This window comes from Lutzomyia longipalpis, chromosome 1 (assembly GCF_024334085.1).
Source record: "Lutzomyia longipalpis isolate SR_M1_2022 chromosome 1, ASM2433408v1".
Lineage (NCBI taxonomy): Eukaryota > Metazoa > Arthropoda > Insecta > Diptera > Psychodidae > Lutzomyia > Lutzomyia longipalpis.
The window spans coordinates 20697861-20722159 of record NC_074707.1 but is presented as its reverse complement, the minus strand read 5'-3'; the positions used below and the strand labels follow the sequence as shown (position 1 = coordinate 20722159).

Genomic DNA, 24299 nt, shown 5'->3' with positions numbered 1-24299 from the left:
ATCGGCACTTTCTCGTCAGAATTTCGCTTTATTCACTCGAAACAAACTTCAGGGTGCTTTACCTAACCTCAATTTTTCGCCTCTTTTGGGGTTTGTTTTGTTGCATTTTTTTTTCAAAACTCTGTGATAATTTTTTGATATATCTTTTTTTTTAAGAGTAATGGTGAGTTTTTATATTAGAGAATTACTATTTGAGATTCCCTAAATAAATTAATATTTTCCAGTTCAAGAAGATTACAGCAATTGGGGGTGGTTTCCTGGGGCTTAGCTCCTTGTATTTTGTACATTCCGGAAATGAAACATTCTACAGGAACATCCTCATGCCAACAGTGTGGCAACTGCCGGCGGAAATGAGTCACAAATTGGCATTAGCATCATGCAAATACGGCATAATGGGACAGCGGAAGTTTGTGGATTCTGAGAGGCTCAAAACGTCTTTTGTTGATATAGCCCTGTCAAATCCCGTGGGAATTGCAGCTGGATTCGATAAACAAGCTGAAGCTGTGAGTGGATTGCACAAAATTGGATTTGGCTTTGTGGAAATTGGATCTGTGACACCGGAACCACAGCCAGGGAATCCAAAGCCTCGATGCTTTCGTCTCGTTGAGGATAAGGCGATTATAAATAGGTTCTGTTTAGATATCTCCTGAATTTCTCCCCTGATGGAGTGTGTAATGTTGTATTCTTCAACAGGTTTGGCTTTAACAGCGATGGGCATGATAAGGTACTGGAGAGGATTGAAAAATTGCGCAAAAATGGATCTTTCGCGGGAGTTCTCGGTGTTAATTTGGGCAAGAATAAGACATCCCCATCAGCTGCAGACGACTACGTGGTGGGAATTGAACGTTTTGGTCCTGTGGCTGATTACTTGGTGATTAACATCAGTAGCCCCAATACACCAGGTCTGCGTAGTCTCCAGAGTAGGGAAAATTTAATTGAATTGCTCTCTAAAGCTGTTGCTGCCAAGCGGAAGCTCTCCCGGAATGTTCCACTTCTCCTGAAAATAGCACCAGATCTCATTCTTGAGGAACTCAATGATATCAGTGAGATTATTGAGCTTGAATCATGCCGTGTGGATGGAGTAATCATTAGCAATACAACCATCACACGACCACCTGAGCTTCAGAGTAGGTTTCGCAATGAAGTGGGCGGTCTCAGTGGGGCACCACTGCGTGATCTTTCCACGAAGGCCATCGCCCACGTGTACAAAAGAACCGGAGGAAGGGTTCCCATTGTTGGGGTCGGTGGAATCTCCTCGGGACGAGAAGCCTATGATAAAATCCTCGCAGGAGCATCTGTTGTGCAACTGTACAGTGCCTTCGCCTTCCATGGACCACCGATCGTGAATAAGATCAAAAGTGAATTGGATGAGCTTCTTCGTAAAAATGGATTTAAGAATGTTGCCGAAGCCAGAGGAATGGCTCATAAATCAAATTAATCTTCTATTGAGCAAAGACAAAGAAAATAAAGTTTAAAAGACAACAATTTTGAGGGTTTCAATGATTTTTATTTTATTTTTTTTTTGTTTACATTGATTTCATCTAATGATTTCTCTTCTACTGAACCTGATCTTCTTACTCTCTCAATATTAAATTCATAAAAACTATTTGAAATTTTATCTCTAAATCTTCAAATTTAGGATTCCCTTTTTATTGTTATCGATTTTTACTACAAAACTTAGGACTGCATTTGGTGTTTGTTTTTTTATTTGCTAAAAAAATAATTTTGCAAAGTCAAAGCAATTTTTTGTTAATTATTTTGTTGTAAAAAAGTACCAAGTTTTTTGTAAAATCGATTGCAATAATGATCAATTCTTTTTGTTTTTAAAATTGCTGAAGTTCAATGTAAAATATTTTACAAGAAAAAACTTCATTAATTTATACAATATAAATTAAAATGTAAATTGTTTAATATTAACTAAATAATTTGTATTTATATTTAATAAAAAAAAGTCATCCACATTTCCGATGTCTCCTCATTTTTCTCTCAATTTGTTCCGCCTTTCTTGTGTGGGTGAGAAGCCTTTCTTTCTTTCTTTTCTCTCTCATTCATCATCTCTACTGCATTTTCTCCAGAATGCAGTCCTCGTCTTTTCTTTTCTTCATCCTACTTCTTTCATTTTTTTTTGCTTATTTCTTCACTAAATTTTCACATCTCTCCATTTTGCCGTATGAGAAATTTTTCTTTCCTCGCCTAAGTGATCTCTCTCTCTCATCAAAACCATATATTTTTTTAAATGAATAATTAAGAGTTTTAAAAAAAGGGGGGATGGGAAGGAAAACGAAATTATAAAGCACGCTATTTGATGTCCTTTCACTAAAAGTAGAGAAAGAGAAAAAAAGAAGAGAAAAAAATTACAATTAGTACATTCTTTTCACATTTTATAAATTAGAATATTTTATAGGATTTTTTTTTGTAATAAGTTCAATGCTTTTAGAGATTATGAATAATGCGATGAATTTGTTTTTTGCAAATGAATCAATTTGAAATTATTGATCTCTCAGAGAGAAAAACTCTCACGAGTTTCCTCTTTTCAAGTCTTTACTTTAGAGTTCTTTTTTTTTAAATACTTCAAATTTTGTTTTCTTCTCATTCAAAAATTATTCATAACTTTTAATTTAATTATACATTTTGTATGTAGCTGCGATTTCCATTTTTATAATTTACCGCTCGTTGTGGAGCCTTAAAGTTGGCTGCATGCTGCAGCTGAATTTGATAAGCGAGGGAATGAATCTTGAAGCCATATAAACTGCAAAGATACATAATTAAAGAATAAAAAAAAGGGATTAATTATGAAAATAACAAAAGTTAGAGCAGACGAAAATGGGATAGATGGAGACATACCGTGGCACAAATTGATTTGTCGGACGTTTGGGACGATACTCTGGATGCACCATGAAGAGCATGTGCGGGAATCCGGTGCCAAAGTAAGCCCCATCCGTATGGTGGTGCCGTGATGATTTCGGTGTGTAGACATCAACGCATTTCGGACAGTAGGACTTCACCATTGCCTCTCCTGGGACATCTGATAAACCTGCAACAAATTAAATATATCAGAAATTGAGAAAAAAAAATGTCTTCGTGCCACATAAGGTAGACTTTTAACCCTTTTGCGTCTATTGGGTCATATGCTGACCTAAACGTGAAACATTTTATTTTCTCGAATTAAAATGAATTTAATTACTTTTCCAAGTTGGAAATACGTTAAGATTACGTAGAAAAGGCCAAAGAAGACGTTCTGACTTCGAAATGCCTTGTGAGAGCATCCACAAAATAAATATAAGGGAATGTGGTGTAATTTTAACCTTTTTCAATCCGCTATTACTTAACCCTTGGAGGATTTTGCTGGTTAAAGTGGCTAATTTGACTTTTATCAATCGCCACAGAATCTATTCAATATTTCGTGATAAATTCTACATCTGTGTACATCTGGGAGTTTCATTACTTAAAGTTCATCGAAAGAAAACTTGGAAAAAATATTTTCTTTTGAGAAAATAAGGGCAAAATTTTGAGGTTAGAAACTTCGATCCTCCAAGATTGATAAAACTTTAATTTTTTTGGTTTTTGTCCAATATTTACACGGATTTCTAACCTAAGATTTTCACATAAATTCAGTACAATTTTGATTTTCTGTCTCATTCATCCCCATTGAATGTAATGGTCAAAATGTTAGGTTAGAAATCCGGATAAATATTGGACAAACCAATAGAAAGTTATGGAAGTAAAAAGAGAGCATTAAATGGCCTTCAAAAAGGTAACAAATTTAAGAAAATTGCTTTTCATTTTATATCATTTTTTCTCACTTTGCAAGTCCGAATAAGGCCACGTTCCCCTAGCGATAAAACGATCACATGTTTCAATGTTTCATGCAGACGCGAAAGGGTTAACATATCCTCCCATCAAGAAAAAAAATCTCTTACCTAATGGCAACATTGGTTGACTCTCACAGTACACTCGTGGGCAAACACCAAAGTCACCAGTTTGATATTTTTCTATCATTTGAGCAATTCCGCGATTTGTAAGGATGTATCTGGCATGGATTAATCCATACAGCATCTCAGCTGCCTGTTCAATCAAATCAGACTGGTTGGGGTTATCATCGAGTTCGTCCTCTGCAGGAAAAAGAGAATCCAAACAAAAAATATTTACCTCAATACCCCAGAGCAATACATAATGCTAATAATTTCATTCTTACCGGGTTCGAGATCAAGAATCATATCTAGTGCTTGCCTGTAGTTCGGAACTTGCTCATTGAGTCCAGTCAAATTGAATTTATCCTGAATGTAGTCCTCATCGACCTACGAGAGAAGCATAAAATGGGTACGGGGGAGGGTAGGAAGATGCGTTAATTGTAAGCCTTGTATGTGCACCAAACAACTACTAATGAGATTACTTACCTCACAGAAGAATTCATTGCCTCGAAGACCACAGAACCATGAAATCCATGACACCTCCTCGGAGCTACTCATTTTTCTGCATAAGAAATGGAAAATAAAAGAGAAAAAAAGTCCATCACTGGCAAATTCAATACAAATAAATGAAAATAAACTCCTTTCTAGTCCATATTGCGGAACATTTCTCCCCAAATTGGGGCTACCAGGGATGTCCTCAGAGCACATTTTCACCCGGATTTTCCGCCCGCTTCATTTTTTGGGGCGAGACATGAAAAATCAGCAAATGACGGACATGTAGGAAGTGATCGATGTGGGCTGGAGAAATCGCCAAGTTTCCCATGAAAAATTGCACTTACGCCGGGATTTTCCACACGGTGCCTACGGGAAAATGTTCGGGGAACACTTGGGGGGTACTTTGGGGACCCAGGGAGTGGTATTTGTTGGTAAAATTACCTTTTAGTGCCGCAAGCCACGCTTGAAGAAAATTGAACAAATAATATGGCAGCGATATGAACGTCAAAAAAAAATCCGTCGCGCCACCCTGCGTTAAAATTATGAAACATTTTTTGGCGGGCTTTGCATGTCTCATAAAGTGAGATTAATTTCTCGTTGTAATAATTTTGTTTTGGTAAAAAATACTCATTATTTGCCATTTAAATGCTTGAGAAAATGTTGAGGGATATTACACGTAAAAGACCTACAAAGTGATGAGTAACAAGTTAATTTAACTTTTAAGTTTATTCATTTCTTATGCTTTTTGTTGACGGAAAATCCTGGAAATGAAGATTACCTGGGGGAATGATGGGAAGCATTTTATGGCTCCTGAGGAAGACAGAAACTCATCTACAGTACAAAATCCTCCGAAAATCTTACACGAATCCCCTGGAAGAAGTTCAGGGTAGCAAAGATTTGGTTGAATAAGCATAAAGTATTTTGATTTTGAAATATCAAAGGTCAATGTAACGACCGCAGTCACGTTGGCACATACGAGATTTTTGAAAAATTCATCAAAAATCTTTCATTTCACGTCATCAAAAATTCAAAGAAATATATATTATGATGATTTTATGTGGAAAAGAAATGAGACAATAATTGACGTTGAGAATGTATTTTATTACAAATTAATTTATTTAAGGTATTAGGTAATACAGTAGACATGTATACAATGCATGAAATAAAGAGAAAAATTTACAATACATAATTTAGAAGGTTGATTCACGTGTGTTAGAATATTGCGAATATTGGCAAATTAGCTGAATAAATTGCAATGTACATAATTCAATCAATTTCTCCAATGGAATGAACCGTTCTCCCAATTGATGATTAATCAGGCGGTAAAAAAATCTTTAAGATAATTTAATGAATTCCTCAAAGTCAAAGGGATGGTAGAGTAGAGAATGGGAATTAGACTAATAAATTAAGGAGTATTTTCAGTAGGTAGTAGTAGAGTAGTATAGTAGTACGTCTGCTGAAGATTCATCCCTCAATGGTACGTTACGTACCCGTAGTGACTTCCTTTATTATTGAAAATTAACTGACTCGTGGCGGAGCGACGTCTGTGCACAGGACCCTGGACAAATGGCTTGGGTTTAGGATAGAGTTTTACAGGTCCAACACTTCTGGTCATGTGTGCTGGATTGTTGAATTTCACTTCATTCCCATCATTCGATTCCTCAACAAGGTTGAATTCATCGGGCATTGGCGGTTGCCAACCGTTAAAGACAAACTTGCTATCAAATCCATCATCGCTCGTATCCCAGGAGTTGAAGACAAAGTTATTTTCATCGAAGAAACGTGTTGGATTTAACAGTGAAGAATCTCCTGCATTGACTGAGGGTGCCTCAGCTGATGGTTCCGATAGCACTTCTTCGGATGTTGCATTGGAGCTTTCAATCTCTACACCCATTGTGGTTGTTTCATGTGGAATAGGTGGATTAGCAATTGGCACTGTGGGTTGTAGTCTGTTGAGAATGTTCAGTGCTAAGGGCAGCCTCATGGGACCTTCAGAGCTTGATGGAATAGTTGCGGAAATTCTGAGTTTTTTTGGTTTTCTTGTTGAAACTTGAGATGATGTACTGTTGCTGCTGGAACGAGTTGTTGTTGTGCTCGTGCCCATTGTTGTTGCATTCATTGGTGGAGTTTGTGTCTGTTGACTCTGAGGCATCAAATCCTGGAGTTCTGCCAATGATGACAAGGGTGGCAATCCAAGGCGGGATCTAATATCCGTCACAACAGCCGCCTTGGGAATCAAGTCGTACCCGAGAATATCAGCAAATTGATGAAGCAGAAAATGCGCTGTTCTCTTGGAACGCCTCAAAGGAAATTCCTCCATGGCCACGGATGAGCACAGGCAGACAAGAATTAACACCAAACAAATCTTCATTCTCAAGAATGCTTATCAACGACTTATTGTTAGTTTTTTTTTCCAGGCACCACACCACACGATTGCACGCCGCAAGCTCAACTGACTGCCGTCAATCGCATATTAGCAGGTATATTGAACATTGGTCAATGGCCCGCGAAGGTGCAGAGAGCCCAAAGAATAATTTTTTGCACCACATATTAAATAAATAGAGTGCGGGACACTGGCTGGGGCTCAAGGCTTTTAGTTTAGTAGTGTGGACAAAATGCACCACTGCTGGTGAAAGAAAAATCTCTTTCTGCGAGAGTGCTAAAATGCTAACAAACGATAAATTGGCAATTATTTGTTCTGTGATGCAGTAGTTGATTTCTAATGCAGAGGTATAATCTTTTTTTTCTTTTTAGCATAAAACTATGCAAGGGTTCATTGTCTGTTGAGGCTCACCCCACCATGCTGATTGTTGACATTGAAGTCTTGAATATTGTCGGTGGAACTTTCGAGGTGTGTTCTCGGATCAATTAAATAAAAAAAAATGTATAAAAGTTGGTAGTTTGAAATAAAAGTCACAATGTTAGCAATCAATTCCCACAAAATACATTCAGTTCACTTTTTCTCACTCACAGAATTTAATATATTATTACTAATTAAATGCATTGAACTAATAAAGAAATACTTATAAAAATTAAAGCGATTGAAGAAAATGTTTCTTTCACTTTTTTTGCACATTTCCAAATCTCAATTTTCTCAATTGACTAATATTTTGTCGAAAGTACGAAAAAAATATTTTCTCTGTGTATAAAATGCAATTTTTGTTCCAGCTTTTTGATTTTCTGTTTTCCTCGTTTTCCTCGCTTTGATGTAATTTTCAGTTTAGATTTTTTTCCATAAAAAATGGTCGCTTAACGGAAATTTTCAACAGGATGGTAGTTGTGTGTTTTTTTCTCAGAAAAACTGTTCATTTTCTGCTTTTAAGTTCATTTTTCGCTCTTCCAACTTCCCTGAGTTTTTCCGATGTCTTTCCATTCATTTTCTTGGCTCATCCATTTTATGGTTGCAGTTCGGTGAAAAACGCGGGAAAATTGAATTGGCTTTACTAGCATGCCAGTTGCATTACGATATCGTCTTCTGCATTATCATTTGTCGCATAAACCCCAATACGACAAGTGCTGATACAAGTGACGGAATGTTTGTTTGAAAACAATCCCGAAGGGGTCATGGAGAAGAAATCCTTGATTGGCAATGTTTTCCTGCCACAGAACTACGTGGACAGTGTCTGTCGCGTCTGCCTAGAGATGAACACAGGGCTTGTCAGTGTCTTCTCTACGCTGATGCTGGAGACGAGCGATGACGGTGAGGGTGTGAAAATCTCTGATCTTGCTGCCTACACCCTGAATCTCTTTGTGAGTTTCCGGATTATTCCTTTGTAGGATAATTAAATTAATATGATGTGGATGGGAATTTCAGATTCATCCAGAAGATAAATTGCCCAAGAATGTGTGTCAAAGGTGCGTGAGTAGCATTGTGGATTTCCGGAGCTTCAAAGTTAAGGCTCAGGAAGCAGAGAGGAATTTCATCTGCAGCCTTGAAGCAATGGAAAAGAGAGAAAAGATCACCGAGGAGGAAGAAGGAGAAGAAGAAGACAAAAACGAGCTTCCAGAGGTTAAAGATGAAGACACTGATCGAGAAGAGGAGAATGTTGATGATCAGGAAAGCAGTGAATTCTTCTGCTCATCGTGCAGTAAATGCTTCCAGAGTCAAGTGCAATTGGAATCCCACATGAAGTACCACGAATCCACCCATTTAGTCTCAACATATGTCAAGTTCTTCCCATGCCATTCCTGCCACACGATATTCCTGACGGATTCGGGTCTATCTAAACACTTTCAGTCCTTCCCTGACCATGTGAATGCATCATCACGAAGTCAAGATGATGACGTTTTCGATCCCTGTGCCTATACATGTGGAATATGCTCAGAGACTAACTCCCATTTGGATGAGCTGAAGATGCACGTCTTTCAGCATTCGGAGAAATTTATCTGTCCCATCCGGGAATGTGGTTGGGAATATGGAACATTTGCACGACTCAGCTACCACATGCGTCGGAAGCATGTGTCGAGGATACAGCATAAATGCGAATACTGCCCAGCTACATTTGACGACTACACGGTATTCCGGCGACATGTGAGATTTCAGTGCACTGAAAGGAAGTTCAAATGCACGCACTGCGATAAAGCCTTCTTCAACCGGAAGGCATTGCAATTCCATCTCAAGTGTACCAATGATAAGAACTTCATCTGTGAGGTGTGCGGCAAGGGGTTCGGCTACCGCGGAGATTTGACCATTCACATGCGAACGCACACCAATGAGCGTCCTTTTAAATGCAAAATCTGCAGTAAAACCTACAAGACGGCCAGCATGAGGATTGCCCACATGGATGTTCACATTCAGGGCAAAACCTACCCTGTGAGGATGTACCCAAAGATCCTCCCTAATCAGCCAATTAATTCTTTTTTTTTTCTTATGGCTTTTGTTGTTTCAGTGTGATATCTGTGGGCTACGTTTGCAATCCAGGGCAAGCTTCCGTGGACATTTGAGGCGTCACAAGGAGTTCAATCAGCACGGATGTGATATTTGTGGGAAGCTCTTTAACAGCAAATATCGCCTGAAAGTTCACAAAATAGGATACCACAAAATCATGCCTAGTGCCTGAAATATCCATCCCCAAGGAAACATCCTTTAGCCCAGCTAGTCCCTCATTATAATTTTTCCTTCGTAGATCTTGAAATAAGGAGTTTATTCATCGATATACAGGTCTTGACTTCCTTCCAAGAAACATTCAGAGCTGTCGCAATTATGTAGAAGATTAAAAAGAGATAGGAAATTGCCAAAGATCCTTTTCACTGGGATCAGTTGAGAAAAGCTATCAAAGAAATTTACTCAAAAATGAACAGAATGACGTCATCATTGTATTTTTTGTCTCTTTCAAAGCATGATTCATGCATATTGAAAGAGATAAAAAACTTAATAGAGGTTTTATGAACAAACATTTAATGGCTTTTTCCATTTAATTCTTGGAAAATGAAAATTTTCTTTAACGATCTCGGAATCTTAGATTTTTATAAAATTTAGTTTATTCGGATAGCTTCGAAGGAGAGTTTAAGCCATATAAAAACGAATAAACTCCTTTTCCCAGAGATCTATTTATTTATTGTAAGAATTACAATTTTTCTCCTTTTAATTAACAAGAAATAATTTCCCACAGATTAGTTTATTTTCTTTTCAAATTTATTATTCCCTGATATTTTAATATTAAAAGAAAGAAAAAAAAACAATCAATCAATCCTTAATTTCCGGAAACTTTTTGGTAATCTCCAAATCCTCAATGCTTGTGGATGTAACTTGAAGGGCGTTCTGCCAGATGAATTTAGCTGCATCCGTGTTATTAGCCTTCTTGGAGACTTCCATCTCTTTGCAATCGCTGAAAAACTTTCCTGAAACTTCGGCAAGGTCCGGATCAACAGCCAGACAGATGGCTGTTTGTGCTGCTGAACGGGGAGTCTTGAAGAAGAATTCCAAAAAGGTCGGGTTGAGGAATCTCAGGAGGCATTGTGGGAGAAGTCTCTGTGCTGTATAGCCCTCATGGTAGCAGTTGACAGTAATCCCCGTTTTGGTGAGTTTCTTGGCCAGGAGCTGTGTGAAGATAACGTTGGAGAGTGAGCTCATGAAGTACCCCGAGAAATGACAGAGATCCTTAAGATTCCACCATTGAAGCTTATTCCAGAATTCCATTGAGTGTCCGTGGAGTTTGCTGGTCTGAATGACAATCCTACTTGGTGAGGATTTCTTCAGAACATCCAGAAGATTGAGCGTCAACAAGAAATGTCCGTAGAAATTGTCCATCATTGCCCATTTAATGCCTTCTGGGGTCTTTCCAAATGGTGCTGTATTGGAGCAATTAATCAGAATATCCAGGCGTTCTTCCTTCTCTCGGAATTTCTTCACAAATCCCCTCACAGAGTCAAATGAGGCTAAATTGAGTTCCTCAATGTGGACATTGGTACTCCCAGTGCGATCAGCTATTATCTCAAGGATTTTTTCAGCGTCGTCTTTGGGATTTTTCACCCCAATAATCACCCTTGCTTCCCTTCGAGCTAAATCTACGGCAATCTCCAGTGCTGAAGGTCCTCCAGTGATCACGGCGACTTTCCCTTCAAGCTGGACATGACTCTTCCGGAACTGCCCTCCTTGAACGTAAGTTCTGCAACAGTGGAAGAGCCACATGATTCATGGCGATCACAAAAAGAGAAAGTTTTTTTTTCTCACCTCAGTGGGGCAAAAGATCTCTTCAGGGTACCCACAATAATTGACCAAATTATGCAAAATGGCAAGGAGATCGTCTTCGTGATCTGATTGAGCATTTTCACACAATTTTCCACACAAAATTCACAGGAAATTGAATCACAAACTTATCCACAAATTGCGAGTCACGACAATACAGTAAATTAGCTCTTCTTCTCTGATACCAGGATTTTTTGTGCCATAGTTCAGAGATGAACAGAAAGAGACAATGAGAGAGATTGAGCTATTAACGGGGTAATTAATGCTGCTATTATACACTATATCACAAGGTTCAGTTTTTTGATAAATTCTCCGGATTTTTCTCTTTGTTCGGGGCAAAACGAGCAGCTTTTAGAGTAAAGCGAAATTATCGTACTAAATGTATAAAATTTACCTTTTATATGAAAGAAATAAAATTACGGAAACACAAAAAAATAATAAAAGTTCATTTCATGCAATTTAGTCTTGTAGTGGTATCATTTCCTCCTTTCTTGAGCGCGGAGCGAAGTATTCGTGGGGGGTGCTTGCGCTTCTCTCCCACTCTTTAATTAATTAAGATTAGTTTGTAATTATTAAATTGATTTTTTAAAGTGAATTTTGCATTAATTGTTAATTTTTTGGGGACTTTGAATTGCCTAGAAAATTGTCTTATCCTTTATTCCTAAAAAATGTTTAAAATATTTTATCTACATTAAATTTTTATTTAATTTGAGCACATTCTATTGAGATAATGAAAAAGCAATTTATCGTGATTTTTCATATTTTGATTCCCGGGCTTGATCATTAAAACTCCCGAAAATCATTCAAAGTAAACAAAAAAATATATATACAAATTCTTGTTAATAAAAATGATTTTTAATGACTTTTTAACGATTAAATCCGGCAAAATAATAAGAGAGGATTATTTGTATGAAAAATTGCTGGGAATCTTGGCCAGACGAAGACTCTCTCGCCAGATAAAATCCTTTGTGTCCTCATCTTTAGCCTGACGCATTAATTTCTTGTACTTCACCTCCTTGCAATCACTAAAGGTCACAAACCACAAATTAAAGGGAAGAAATTAAAGATTAAAAGAATAAAAACTCACCTGAAGTACTTTCCGGACACTGTGGCCAGATCGGGATCAACAGCACAGCAAATAGTTGTCTGTGCTCCTGATTTGAGGGATTTATTTATGAAGAATACCATGAGGGGATAGAGAAGCCATTCCAAGATCTTCGGGATGGACATATTGCGCCCAATTTCGGTGTAAATCACTCCCGGGTGGAGGCTGTAAACCGTCACGTTTGTCCCTGAAAAAATTGAGAAATTTTATTAATTAAAATACCTAACAAAATATTTGAGGAAAAGGTGAAGGAATTTTAAAGACATTTGAAGCTTCCCAGATAGAGAACGAATTTCTTCTGGAAAGCTATCATTTAGTAAATCTTCAAAATGAGAGCTGCCTTACCTTTGAGCTCCTCTGCTAAACGTTGCGTTGTGAGAATTTGCGCTAGCTTGGAATTCCCATAGGCCTTCCATTTGGTAAAATTCTTTGGTTTCTGCAGGTGCAAATCATCTTTATCAATCTTGGCATTCCCATAAGCAAGACTAGAGACATTCACAACCCTCCCCTGTGGAGCTTTCCGCAGAAGGTCAAGGAGTAAATGTGTGAGCAGGAAGTGTCCCAAATGATTGACTTGCATGTGAATTTCGCATCCATCTGCAGTCATTGAGTGTGGCAGATAGAAAACTCCAGCATTATTGATGAGAACATCCAGATGCTTCTCCTCCTTGGCAAATGCTTCTGCAAATTCCCGCACAGATGCCAAACTACCCAAATCCAGCTGACGATTGTAGATCTTTGTATTTCCTGTCTCAGCAATAATCTCCTGCCGGGCAGCTTCACAGCGTTTTCGATCACGACAAGCTAGGTAAATTTTTGCATTTCTCCTTGCTAAATCCAGAGCTGTCTCCTTGCCAATTCCTGGGAAAAAGAAAATTCTTCGTTTAGAAGAAAAACCCCCAAAGAAGGGATTTTCTAACCTGTATTGGCTCCTGTGATAATCACAACCTTCCCATCCATTTTCACGTGATCCTTCCGGAATTGTCCACCCTCAACGTACCGTCGAATGAAGTACATCCCCACGGCGACAATTCCTGCTCCCAGAAGGAATCGCTCCAGTGGGAAATATTCCCGCAGCAGGGAAAAGGGTTCGGAAAAATTCAAAAACTCCATCACAGTTCAATGTTCAGACCACAAATGATTGCGCAGAAAATGAAAAAGTAGCATAGAAGACCTTAATCTTCCACCATTGGATTGATAAATTCCCATAGAACTGATAAAAAAAATTATTCCCGCATCATTGATAAAGAAACATTTTTAAAAACAACATAAATTGTCCAAATAAATGAACTTTAATTAAACATTTCTATCCCAAAGCTCTGTAAGTCTCAAACTTTCACTCCACAGCCATTCGGAGGTCTGCTCATCCTTAGCCTGAGGGGCCACTTCTTCCTCCTTCACGTCACTGTTGGGAGACACCGAGAATAAAAAGCACACAGTAGCATAAATGTTATGAGATTTTATGTCACAATGCCAAGTTCAATTGATTATTGCATGAGTCTCGGCGTGAGTTATCGCATAGACGTCCTTGATAAATTGTGACGAAATATTCATAAATGAAGATCATCCAGAAATCATAAAAATTCATACTTCAATAAAACAGCAAATTGTTGAATAAAAAAAAAACTTCACACAATAAATGTGCTAAATGCTTCATTAATTTTCCGAGAGCAAAACTATATAAAATTACTAATTCCATGGGAATGAACAAAAAGGGCAAAACAAGAGTATGAATGTTAGATAATGATCATCTTCAGTGCGACGCTCATGATTCACATAAACTGCTGATTCACCTTCTTGTGCAGAAATCAAAAGTGTAACAATAACTTGCAATTGCGCTTTGAATTAATAATAAATTATACACGCTGATATAATAAAGAAATTGAATTAATACTGAATTTTCTATTATTCACATTGTGAGGCGTTTGAAATGCAAAAAAAAAATTTTCAGGGCAGAAAGTTTTGTTAATAAATTGTAAAAGTTATAAAGTTAGGAATTAAAACACGTAAGAAGATTTGATAAGCTATCAATTTTATATTGTTGCATCAGCACGAGAAAAAGCTCACCCAGTTAGAATATAACACGTATAGGTAATCAATGACAAAGGTAGATAGGGAATTTATGCGATAACTTAATCTTAGCGATAAATGAGTAAAATATTTAACCGTTAAGAAGCCAAGTGGGATCATTTAAGGACCATTATGCGCATTGAGCAAGAGACTTATTTTAATGAATTTATAAAATAAAATTTGTCATTATTAAGATGTAGGTATTCAGTTTGTCGCGTTAAAGCCATTTCAAAAAAAAATAATTCCCCCCATTTCTAATATTTGTAAAGTATTAAAATATTCGTTAAATATTAAATTATTCCTCCTGATTTTTATCCCTCAAACTTGTCCAAAAAAAAAAAAGAATCTGAAAACATTTCTAAGAAATTGAATTTTAAAATAATCAGAAACACTAAGAAATCTAAAATATAGTTGATTTGCAATTCAATTACTCCACTGTGTAACTGTGCTTCTTTCGGCTTTAAATCCCTTAAAAAATATTCTAATTTCTATGAAATAATTGTAATTTTCTCTTGGGGATAAAATAAAATTTCTCAGAGTTTTTCTTTAATTTTTAAACTCGAATTAAGCTCAAAAAGGTACAAAAACAGTTGTAAAAAATGTAAAGAAAAAGGAGGGTAAAATGAACACTGACCTGTAATACTTCCCACTGATGAACTCAATTTTAGGTTCAACGGCCACCTTGATGGACGTTTGAGCACCCGAGCGGGGTGTCTTTATGAAGAATGTCGACAGGATGGGACCCACGGCATGGGCTAGACGATGAATGCGCATGTGGCGCGTGATGTTGGTCAGCACGGAGCCAGGATTGACGGCATTCACCGTGACCCGCGAGCATCGGAGCTGATGTGCCAGGTAGCGGGTGAACATAATGAGAGCCAGTTTTGACTGACTGTACGCTTGAGTCCTGTCATAGGTCTGCCTGCTGTCCAGGTCATTCTTGTTGATGTGACCAAATTGATGGAAGTAACTAGAAACGTTGACAATGCGACTTGGTTCGGATTTTTTCAGTGTATCTAAGAGGAGTTGTGTGAGGAGGAAGTGTCCCAAGTAGTTGACCCCAAAGTGCATCTCATGCCCCTCCTTGGTCAATAAATACGGGGCAAAGAAAACACCAGCGTTGTTGATCTGCATGATAAAAAGTATTTTCTTTAGCCCATGATCAGATTTTCTAGGCATTGCATCTCACCAGAACATCCAGGCGCGTCTCCTCATCTAGAAAGGTATTCACAAAGCTGCGGATGGATTCAAATGACGCCAAGTCCAGTGTTCGATTGAAAATGTTGGAATTATCGGTCTTCCGGACGATTTCCAGGCGGGCTATTTCGGCCTTTTCGTAATTCCTGCACGCCATGTAAATCTGCAATATTGAAGTCGGAAATTTCAGTCATTTTTTACGCTCTTCCTGGCCACAGGGCATATTCTCTTTTATATATTTTTTTTTACTACGAAACACGCACGAACTTTCTTTTAAACTTTTTTTTTCAATACACTTTTTATAGAATTTTTCCTGATGAGGTGTCCTCGACCTCTTTTCCACACCACTACTTCATGATTGAGCACATCACTCTTTGTCCACTTTGCACTGAATCACTCAGCATTGAAGGAAATTTCCTTATTTCTTGCACATTATAATGCTTACCTTGGCACCACGTCTTGCTAAATCCAGAGCAGTTTCGTAGCCAATTCCCGAGCTAGCTCCTGTAATGATCACCACCTTTCCATCCATGCGAATGTGACTTTTTCTGTATTGTCCTCCCTGGGCGAATTGCCTGCAAAAGGAAACCAAAACCAGGGTAATTGAGATCAAAAGCAAGGATAGCAAATTGAAGTAGAAATAAATCTCACCGGATGTTGTAGAGGATCACAAAGAGCAGAAGAAATGTAGCCAGAGCCGCTCCGAAGATGATCCACACCTCGGCATTCACATAGCTGAGAAAATCTAAACCCATTTCTTTTGAGAATTGCTAACCAACTGATGGAAACTTCCTGCTAACGCGTCAGCTTTATAGAACTTCCCTCTCAATCGTAGAACTTCCTGTGCACCTCCCCCACAACACACAACTTTATTGTGCATCACAGTAAGAACCTTGCAGTACTACGGGGGAAGTTCTTGAACTTCAGTTTTTTTTTTATTATATGGCACGTTTATTGAATGAAAAAGAAATTATTAAAAGAATATTATGTTTCATTTAATATGTAGTTCTTGGGGTTTTTATGATCAGCAGCACCTTGATGGAATTAGATGATGAACATACTGTTTAATTGCTTCTTCAACAACATATTTGGAGACTTTATGTTCTTTAAAAACGTAAAAAAAAACATTTAAAAATTTTTCAAGACTATCAAAGCGATAAAAGCAGAAAAAATCGTAAATAATTTTATTGAAATACTTAGCTAAACTTAGCTAGATAATTTACTTAACTAGATAAGTTTAAAAAAAAAAACTTTTAAAAAAATCCTGGGCTATGATAGATTAGAGGACAGAACAATCAATTTTGAACTACTTACCTACATACCTCAGCCTCTTCTGAAGTATATTTCTGTAGCCAGGTAGAACTCATCCTCACAGAACAACGATCCTTTAGCAATTTTGTTGAATCGAAATCACTGCTTAACTCCTAAACCTTCCTCCTGAATAACATTTAAGCCTGATTTCTGTTTTGCTGTAGTTTTTCGGGATTCTGGATGTATCTGCTGTGTCAGTTTAAAAGTATTCGGAGATTATCTTGAAGCTGATAAGGTTTAGATGATGTCGAACCACCAGATGATTCCTATTGCAGTTGTAGAGCAGGATGAAGCTCATTGGAAACAAGCTAAAGATCATTTCTTTATACTAGCCAATGATATTCAACGGGAAGTCCTTCATTCATCACATCAAGTAGCATCAAACTCCTTTTGGGACGTTTTCTTCAATCTTTCAGGCTTCTTAACATTCTGATACTTGTGTAAATATGCATCAAAGGAATTCTAAATTCAGCATCGATGATCTGTTCAACGGTTTATAAAGATTTCTTCAAGTTTGACTCATCGATGCTTCGACATTTAACGAGTTCCGGATGAACGAATCTTTGGATAATCTCCTTCGATTTCTTCTTCCTCCAAATCCACAAATAATCACATAATAAACAAAACAAAAGAAACTCCTCTCTTGATGACAACTATTTTTCCTTTTTTTTATTAATTCCTTATCAAAATATTAATTTACTAACATCTTGCCTTAGAGATTAAGTAGACTTTACATTTTTTTCTTCTTCTTTAAATACCGTATTTATATTTATATATACAACAAATTCCTCTCTGTTACATACAGAGATTTTTTATAGTTAATTTTTAATGTTTTTGCGTGCTTCTTCCACACTCCTTTGTTCATTTCTAAAATTATTATCTTTTTTCTTTTTAAACAAGTCACATATATTTATGTATTTTTATATATTAATTTCATCTTCACTACGTTTACTACCAACTTATCGATGGAGACAGTTTTTCCTTTTTCCTCTATTCCGTCAAATATATAAATTTCTTTTCATTTTTTTTTATTTTACAAATCAACAAATTTGACTCCTTTGTACAAAGACAAGAAAAAAATATCTTCAATTTTATAATTTAATAAAAAAAATTATTTATAGACAAATAAATTAGATTTTTTACATGAAAAAAATCCACAAAGTGATATCAATAAACAAAGACAAGTTGGAAAAATACAAAAAAAAATATTTTGGCAATAATTTAATCAATACAATACAATAAAAAAACAATTTTTAATGCATAATCTTCGTAAAAAAAACGAAAAGACATAACACAATTTCTTCAAAACGCTCCGTTTTATCATCTTTTTACACAATGTGGGGGTGTTTGGGGAGAAAGGCTTGAGGGTGATTTAAAGAAAAAAAAACTTTTCCCTGTTATTTACATCCACAAACTGAATTGAGAGACAATAATCTCCACCCCCACACTTTTTTATCATGCTCATCTTTATAATATTACAATAAAAAAAAGTTTCTTTACAAAAAATCATCAGCAATAAGCAGAAATAATTCCAATATGGTTTTTTCTTCACCTATTTTGTTTAAAAAAGAGAAAAAGAACATTGATGTTGGAATGAATAGTTAAGTGCTCTCAGTGTTTAAATTAAAATAATTTTTTCAGTCAGGATAATATTTCAAATGATTTTTTTAAATAAAGAATATGTAATAAAATTATTAAGGATGAAGCACAAAACAGGCTAATGAGAAAATCCACTCTTCTGAAATTTTAGAAAGTTTTGAAAGAATATTTCTGACTTTTTAGGGAAAATGATAAATGTCTCCGTCCTTATAATGAAAAAAATAAGTGAATAAAATTGTTTGATTCTATCATAAGTTGACGTAAAAAAATTACTTTCTTGGTATTTATGTAGTTAATTTTATACTTTAATTTTTCCTGATCAAAATAAAATATTCTCCTGTTCAAATGAAAAATTTACTGATTACACAAAATGACAACTTGTGCTCCGAAATCAGGGAAAAGTATTTTCACAATGAATACCCTTCTCTCTCTCTCTCTTAACATTTCTCATTGTAAAAATACTTTTCCTCTTTACTTCAGAACAAGAATTTACTGTACAAAAATTCAGCAATTAAACTAAACATTCCAACGTCAATGAACAATCTCTTTTACAATAAACTTCTGTTTTTTTTAAAGAATAAAATAAAATAATATATCCACAACACTTATTCTTACTTTTAATGACTTTCTCCTTCTTTCCTTTCTTTGTTTTGCTTTTTTTTAAACATTTTTTTGCGCCCTTGAGCGTCGCGGTGGATTCACCTTGACAACACTCACAGGCTTACTTTGATTTGATTCTCATGCAAGAGAAGTTGGAATGTCTTTTCTTTTAGTCATAGTAATCATCATCATCGTCATTGTCCACATCCTGTGGCTCAGTTTTGGTCACCCAGCAATTGCTGGGTGACGATCTCGTACTCTACCGACGCATTGATCCATTGAGTGAGATGTAGTACGGCGAATAGACGGAATTCTGTTGCGCTGCCCGTTGAATTGAGGCTGGATCTTGGTACTGACTCTGCATATTCATCACATTCATCTGCACCGGAAGTTGGGGGTTGAAGCCCGCTGCTGCAGCTGAATTGGTGATGTAGGTGGCAACGGAACCCGCTGACTGCTGTGCCGCCATCCGGTAGCCATTGAGAGTGCCATAGGGTGACATAAGATTCGGACTTATGGTCACATTTGGACTCACCCGACTTGCTGCAGCTGCTGCTGCTGCTGCCGCCGCTGACGGCATATGCTGTACCGGAGCTGATGCTGTATTCCTCGATGTCCTACTCGCCCCACCACTCCCAGCAGCTGCTGCCCCATTCCCCGCGCCAACGGGTGAATTCACATTACCCGGATAGTATTTGTGATGGTACCCAAGGGATGCCGCCATTTGCGATTGCAGCGAAGCCGGAGGCGTTGAGATGTTCCGGGCTGGGTTCTGTTGCACCAAATGCGTTGGGGGTGGTGTCATCGTTGCGTGGGGATGATGATTTGGCGGTGGGGTTAGGTTAACCGTTCCCGCTGGTGGGGTATTGCATCCTCCACCTGGTTGAATCATCTCCAGCCCATTTGTCAGTTGTTGCAACTTGGAAAGGCTACACATATTCCCCGCTGCTGCCTGTCCAGCACCACTTGGTGGTCCCCCACCACCGCTCATTTGTGGCGTTGGTGTTGCCGATGGGGTCGGCGTGGCAATCTGCGGCACGGGCGTGTGACTCTGATGATGCGTCGCATTCCCTGGTGATTGAATGTAGAAATTATTCCCTGCCGAACATGCCGATGGCGACGGGCCAAGGCGCTGCTGTGGACTCGATAGTGGGTTATGAGCTGTCAAATTCCCATGCGGTGTCCCCGACATCCTATGCTGTATGACCGTTGTCATTGAACCATACGAATTGGGGGATTGTGCGGGGAAATTCTGCGTCATCTGCGGTGCACCAATGTAGTTACCCGCCTGTGGTGTCATAGCTTGATGATGATGCCCATGCAACATATGCCCATACTGCATATGCTGCAAATTTTGTTGCTGTTGCTGTGCAGCAGCTTGCTGATTGAGATGCTGATGCTGCAACTGCTGATGCTGCGACGCCTGATTTGGACTGGCCATTTGTTGATTATTATTCCCCACAGGTGGCGTAGCCGTATGTTGCTGCCGTTGATTATTAGCCCCAGGTGTTGATGTGTTCCTATGATGCTGCCCCGCTGTCACCTTTGGCGTTGATGCCCGATTTGTCGCTGCACTCCCACCACTTCGCTGACTCTGTTGCTGATGATGCTGCTGTGACATCTTACGCGATTGACTCTGTGACATTCCCTGACTTGGAACCATATTTGCCGCCGCCGCCATGGCTGCCATTGCCATTTGATGCTGCGGACTTGATGTTGGTACCATATTTATGTGTTGCTGCTGCTGCTGTTGTTGTTGTTGCTGCTGCATTTGTTGATGCTGCTGATGCACCGAACAATCTGAATACTGCTGCTGCTGCACTTGTTGACTATGCTGCTGAGGTACAACACTCGGTGGTCTCACATTTTCAACGGAATTTTGTGACGCAATATCACTACTTGTACTCGTTGGTGACTCCAATCCCAACTGACTCACATCAATATCACATTGCCCATAGTGCAAGCTATGCACGGAATTTGTCGTTGAGTCTGGCGTATAGACACCCATTGAGGGGATATCCGTAGACGGGGGTGTATTATGCTGCTTTATATCCGCAGTCACCGTCGTAACATCAGTGTGATCTTCAGACTTCCCCATCATCTGTTGCTGCTGTTGATGACTCTGCTGTTGCTGCTGCTGCTGATGGTGCATGTGGGAATTGAGATTCGCCATTGCTTCCTGATGACTATTAACCATAATGGCAGCTGCTGATTGATGCTGCGCAGCATTTGCATTCATATGCGCTGCCAAAGTTTTCTCCTCACTCTTCCCATGATGATGATGCCCTTTGGATTTAGACGAAGCATTCGAAGACGACATACTCTGAGAACTTGCATTCGAATACTGCTGACCCTTACTAACCATACTTCCACTCATTCCACTTCCCTGATATGCCTTCTCATCGGATTTTGATGATTTCGACGACTTCTGCTTGTCACTCCTCTGGGATTTTTCTTTCACAATTGGCGGGGCAATGTGTTGTGTCTGCGGTGGTTGGGGTTGCATTGTGAGGCTATTTTGATAGAGATTCTGCGGCAATCCATGTCCGTAGGCCATTGACGAAGCGAGATCTTTGTGGAATTTATTGGGGGATTTTTGTGTTGTTGGATCCAAATGCGGAAGGGGATTGTAACCCTGGTAGTAGGCCTCCCATTGCCAATACTGCGGATGTGTTGTGTGGTAGTTTGGCAGGGAATTCATCGTGGCAAATTGCATTTTATTCAATTCAATTGCCTTCTGATCCAAAATACTCTGCTGAGCAGCTGCTGAATGTTGCTGCTGATACTGTTGCTGTTGCTGTTGCAACTGTTGCTGCTGCTGCTGCAGTGCCTGTTGCTTCGATGCCTGTCGACTACTTGATAATGCAGACGACGTAGTGGAGGACGAAGATGAAGATGATGTGGATGTATTCTTGGCTGTACTTTCCTGATGATGCTGAGTCTTCGTACTGCTACTGTTACTATTACTGGCAACTGAATGTCCATCACTACCCTTTGACACTGTTGCCGTTGTAGTTGATGTTGATGCTGATAGTGTGCTCGTTCCAACAGACGTTGAAGTTTTGTGCTCTTTCTTATTAGGTGAATCATCCTTTCTCGGTTGATTACCCCCCAATTCCATTGCTGGATTACACCTTGTTTCACTTTTTATTGCATCCAGGTTATTACTTCGACTATGTGATTTGTGTTCAGGTTTAAAATCCGTTCCAGTTGATTGAGATTTCTTTGCAACGGATGATTGACTTTCTTGAGCAGATGGGGGTGGTTTTGTTGCAGATGCAGGTGTTGATCGAGAATCCTTGGATGATCTCCTAACCTCTGAAAGACGCTCTGGAGGTTTTGGAGCAGGTACTTGTTGTTGTTGCTGCTGTTGTGATGTAAACAACTTTTCAGCATCTCTATCAACATTCTGTTGAGCTTTTGTGTCTTCAACTGAAGGTTGATTCGGTGCAACTGCAGGATTCATTCCACCACCACCACCTCCACCAGTTGGCTTAGCATGTCCCAATAAGTTTTTTGGCTGGAAAGCCCCTTCATCCTTCTTCTCTGCACCATCAAACACCGGAACAGCTGGGATTGTGGAACTTTCCATTTGTTCTTTACTTATCTTAATCACAGACATCTCCTTACTTTCTTTCGTCGGAGTCGGAAGTTCCGTTTCAACTTGCTTTATAACATTCTTCACAAGATCTTCCGGTGGATTCTTCAGGATCTTTATTTTCTGTCCATCAATTTCAGTCTCTGACTCCGAATCGGAGAGAACAATTTTATTTGGATCACTTCCATCTTTAATTTTAGGAGATGTCTTGATTTTTTTAGCAACAGGTTCATCCGTTTCCTTTGATTTTTGTTTTTCTGGAGACATTTCCTTCTTCTCCGACACCACCTTCACCTCCTTTGGAGGCTCTTCAACTTCAATATCCATTGGAATTGGATCAACAATAACATTCGGACGCATTTCACTGTGAGCTTTAGACGTGTAGTTTTCATTTACTTTGAGAACACTTGTTGCATTCTCTGGGGTCATGGGAATATCCATGGGCTTCTCATCACAAATACTCTTTTTACTCTCCTTGATCACGGGGACTTTTTCTTGATTCTCTTTCTTTCCAAAAATTGACACATCACCCATCTTTTCTTCTACCTTCAAACTCTCGACAGTCTTTGCCGTGGAAGTCTTGGGAGTTGCAACATTAGAAACAGTTGATTCAGTCACGGTGTTATTGGTTTTTGCTACAATAACAGATTTCTCTACCTCTATCGGTTTAACCGTTGTTGGTGGCTGCTGTTTCTCCTTGTTTTTTGGAAGGTCCAAACTTCTCTGACTATTATTTTCTTCTGATGCCGAACTCCCATTTGACGAAGATGAACATGATGAAGAAGAGGACGAAGACGATGAGCTGGAGGAACTAGATGAAGAGGACTGAGACTTTTCTTGCTTCAGAACATCCCTCATTACTTGCTTTTTTGTTTTCTTTGCAACTGCATCAGCATGGAGATCCATTGAACTGTCTTTCTTCGAATTTGCCGCCTCCGGAGCGAGTGACGTAACTGAGATAATCTGTATTTCATGCGGCCTTTCTGCTGGCTGTATTTTCTGACTCTCAGTTGATTTAGGTTTTTCCGGGCTTTTCGGCTTTTCTTGCACTTTCGGTTTTTCCTGCACTTTTACCTTTTCAGGAGTTGTTGGTTTGTCAGTCTTGGGTTTCTCTGGAGATTTTGCCTTCTCAGAGCTCTTTCCGTCGACTTTCACCACCTTCTCTGACACTTTTGTCTCAGTCTTTGTCTTCTCCGGATGCGCTTCCTTCTTCGGCGGCACCTCTTTGGGGGATTCAGCACGTGTAGCAGCATCAATGGGAACAACAGGAATTGTCGGCATTCGCACTTGATGAATATTTGAGGGAGTTTTTCTCTCCTTTTCCTCAACTTCATCATCTACGGAGGATTCTTGGGAAGTGGAGTCAACAGTTTCCCGTAATCTTTTCTTACTACGCAATTTAGGTGTTGGCACTGGTTTCTTCTTTTCCTTCAAAACCTCTTCATTCTTCTCGGTTTCCTTCGCTTGTACGTCAGGTTTCTCTTTTGTCTTCTCACGAATTTTCTCTGTAGTTTCATTCTTCTTCAATGTATTTGCCTCCTTTTTTGCTTCTTTTGCTCTAAGAATCTCCGGAATTGTTAGTTGCTTTTTTGCCGGTTGCTCATCTTCACTGGTTGTCACGAGTTCTCGACTACCACCAGCACCTCCTTTTGATTTTGCAGCAGATTCGCGTTTTCGCTTAACAGTAACAGGACTTTTTGTTTCAATCTTCTCATCTTCAGCTAC

At 38.6% G+C, this 24299-nt stretch overlaps 7 protein-coding genes across 10 annotated transcripts in view; 2 read left to right on the top strand and 5 right to left on the bottom strand.

Moving 5' to 3' along the window:
• Positions 1 to 43: 43 nt before the first annotated feature.
• LOC129796828 (dihydroorotate dehydrogenase (quinone), mitochondrial) lies at positions 44 to 1485 on the top strand. The gene is made up of 3 exons (XM_055838933.1): positions 44 to 163; positions 225 to 628; positions 694 to 1485. The coding sequence occupies exons 1-3, from the start codon at positions 161 to 163 to the stop codon at positions 1436 to 1438; spliced, it is 1152 nt and encodes a 383-aa protein (XP_055694908.1). The 5' UTR covers positions 44 to 160; the 3' UTR covers positions 1439 to 1485.
• Positions 1486 to 4914, bottom strand: LOC129796878 (casein kinase II subunit beta). Of its 4 annotated transcripts, none has more exons than XM_055839002.1 (7): positions 4848 to 4914; positions 4398 to 4473; positions 4196 to 4298; positions 3921 to 4112; positions 2845 to 3034; positions 2629 to 2749; positions 1486 to 2316 (listed from the first exon to the last, which is right to left on the bottom strand). In XM_055839002.1, the coding sequence occupies exons 2-7, from the start codon at positions 4467 to 4469 to the stop codon at positions 2314 to 2316; spliced, it is 681 nt and encodes a 226-aa protein (XP_055694977.1). In that variant the 5' UTR covers positions 4470 to 4473; positions 4848 to 4914; the 3' UTR covers positions 1486 to 2313. The 4 variants fall into 4 exon arrangements, with proteins under 4 accessions (XP_055694977.1, XP_055694980.1, XP_055694978.1 ...); XM_055839005.1 differs by having other exon boundaries at positions 2668 to 2749; XM_055839003.1 differs by having other exon boundaries at positions 4751 to 4899.
• A 3001-nt stretch (positions 4915 to 7915) lies between these two features.
• Positions 7916 to 10017, top strand: LOC129796814 (zinc finger protein 660-like). The gene is made up of 3 exons (XM_055838906.1): positions 7916 to 8156; positions 8221 to 9219; positions 9296 to 10017. The coding sequence occupies exons 1-3, from the start codon at positions 7971 to 7973 to the stop codon at positions 9464 to 9466; spliced, it is 1356 nt and encodes a 451-aa protein (XP_055694881.1). The 5' UTR covers positions 7916 to 7970; the 3' UTR covers positions 9467 to 10017.
• On the bottom strand, positions 9938 to 11528 carry LOC129796844 (retinol dehydrogenase 12-like). The gene is made up of 2 exons (XM_055838959.1): positions 11080 to 11528; positions 9938 to 11014 (listed from the first exon to the last, which is right to left on the bottom strand). The coding sequence occupies exons 1-2, from the start codon at positions 11172 to 11174 to the stop codon at positions 10093 to 10095; spliced, it is 1017 nt and encodes a 338-aa protein (XP_055694934.1). The 5' UTR covers positions 11175 to 11528; the 3' UTR covers positions 9938 to 10092.
• A 399-nt stretch (positions 11529 to 11927) lies between these two features.
• On the bottom strand, positions 11928 to 13680 carry LOC129796840 (retinol dehydrogenase 12-like). The gene is made up of 4 exons (XM_055838956.1): positions 13120 to 13680; positions 12545 to 13060; positions 12182 to 12386; positions 11928 to 12119 (listed from the first exon to the last, which is right to left on the bottom strand). The coding sequence occupies exons 1-4, from the start codon at positions 13310 to 13312 to the stop codon at positions 11996 to 11998; spliced, it is 1038 nt and encodes a 345-aa protein (XP_055694931.1). The 5' UTR covers positions 13313 to 13680; the 3' UTR covers positions 11928 to 11995.
• Positions 13496 to 16778, bottom strand: LOC129796845 (retinol dehydrogenase 12-like). The gene is made up of 5 exons (XM_055838961.1): positions 16118 to 16778; positions 15912 to 16041; positions 15459 to 15629; positions 14904 to 15397; positions 13496 to 13604 (listed from the first exon to the last, which is right to left on the bottom strand). Exons 1-5 carry the CDS (start codon positions 16219 to 16221, stop codon positions 13496 to 13498), a joined length of 1008 nt encoding a protein of 335 aa, XP_055694936.1. The 5' UTR covers positions 16222 to 16778.
• Positions 16779 to 19016: 2238 nt separating this feature from the next.
• The window catches only part of LOC129787114 (formin-J-like), a 7603-nt gene continuing 2320 nt past the window's right edge, over positions 19017 to 24299 (bottom strand). Inside the window, exon 2 of the mRNA XM_055822870.1 lies at positions 19017 to 24295. Within this exon, the coding sequence (XP_055678845.1) occupies positions 19236 to 24295 (5060 nt within the window). The 3' untranslated portion in view covers positions 19017 to 19235. The remainder of the gene's footprint in view (positions 24296 to 24299) is intronic.

Coding starts and splice junctions, on each gene's coding strand:
- LOC129796844 (XM_055838959.1), bottom strand. CDS start 11,174: ATGCTCAATCAGATCACGAAGACGATCTCCTTGCCATTTTGCATAATT. Junction 11,015..11,079: donor AGATCTTTTGCCCCACTGAG/GTGAGAAAAAAA, acceptor CCACTGTTGCAG/AACTTACGTTCAAGGAGGGC.
- LOC129796828 (XM_055838933.1), top strand. Junction 629..693: donor GATAAGGCGATTATAAATAG/GTTCTGTTTAGA, acceptor ATTCTTCAACAG/GTTTGGCTTTAACAGCGATG.
- LOC129796878 (XM_055839001.1), bottom strand. CDS start 4,469: ATGAGTAGCTCCGAGGAGGTGTCATGGATTTCATGGTTCTGTGGTCTT. Junction 3,035..3,920: donor TCAACCAATGTTGCCATTAG/GTAAGAGATTTT, acceptor AATTTGTTGCAG/GTTTATCAGATGTCCCAGGA. Junction 2,750..2,844: donor ACAAATCAATTTGTGCCACG/GTATGTCTCCAT, acceptor GTATCTTTGCAG/TTTATATGGCTTCAAGATTC.
- LOC129796814 (XM_055838906.1), top strand. CDS start 7,971: ATGGAGAAGAAATCCTTGATTGGCAATGTTTTCCTGCCACAGAACTAC. Junction 8,157..8,220: donor CCTACACCCTGAATCTCTTT/GTGAGTTTCCGG, acceptor TGGGAATTTCAG/ATTCATCCAGAAGATAAATT. Junction 9,220..9,295: donor TTCAGGGCAAAACCTACCCT/GTGAGGATGTAC, acceptor TTGTTGTTTCAG/TGTGATATCTGTGGGCTACG.
- LOC129796845 (XM_055838961.1), bottom strand. CDS start 16,221: ATGGGTTTAGATTTTCTCAGCTATGTGAATGCCGAGGTGTGGATCATC. Junction 15,398..15,458: donor AGACGCGCCTGGATGTTCTG/GTGAGATGCAAT, acceptor TTTATCATGCAG/ATCAACAACGCTGGTGTTTT. Junction 13,605..14,903: donor ATCAGTGGGAAGTATTACAG/GTCAGTGTTCAT, acceptor GTCTCCCAACAG/TGACGTGAAGGAGGAAGAAG.
- LOC129796840 (XM_055838956.1), bottom strand. CDS start 13,312: ATGGAGTTTTTGAATTTTTCCGAACCCTTTTCCCTGCTGCGGGAATAT. Junction 13,061..13,119: donor TATCACAGGAGCCAATACAG/GTTAGAAAATCC, acceptor TCTTTTTCCCAG/GAATTGGCAAGGAGACAGCT. Junction 12,387..12,544: donor TTTAGCAGAGGAGCTCAAAG/GTAAGGCAGCTC, acceptor CAATTTTTTCAG/GGACAAACGTGACGGTTTAC.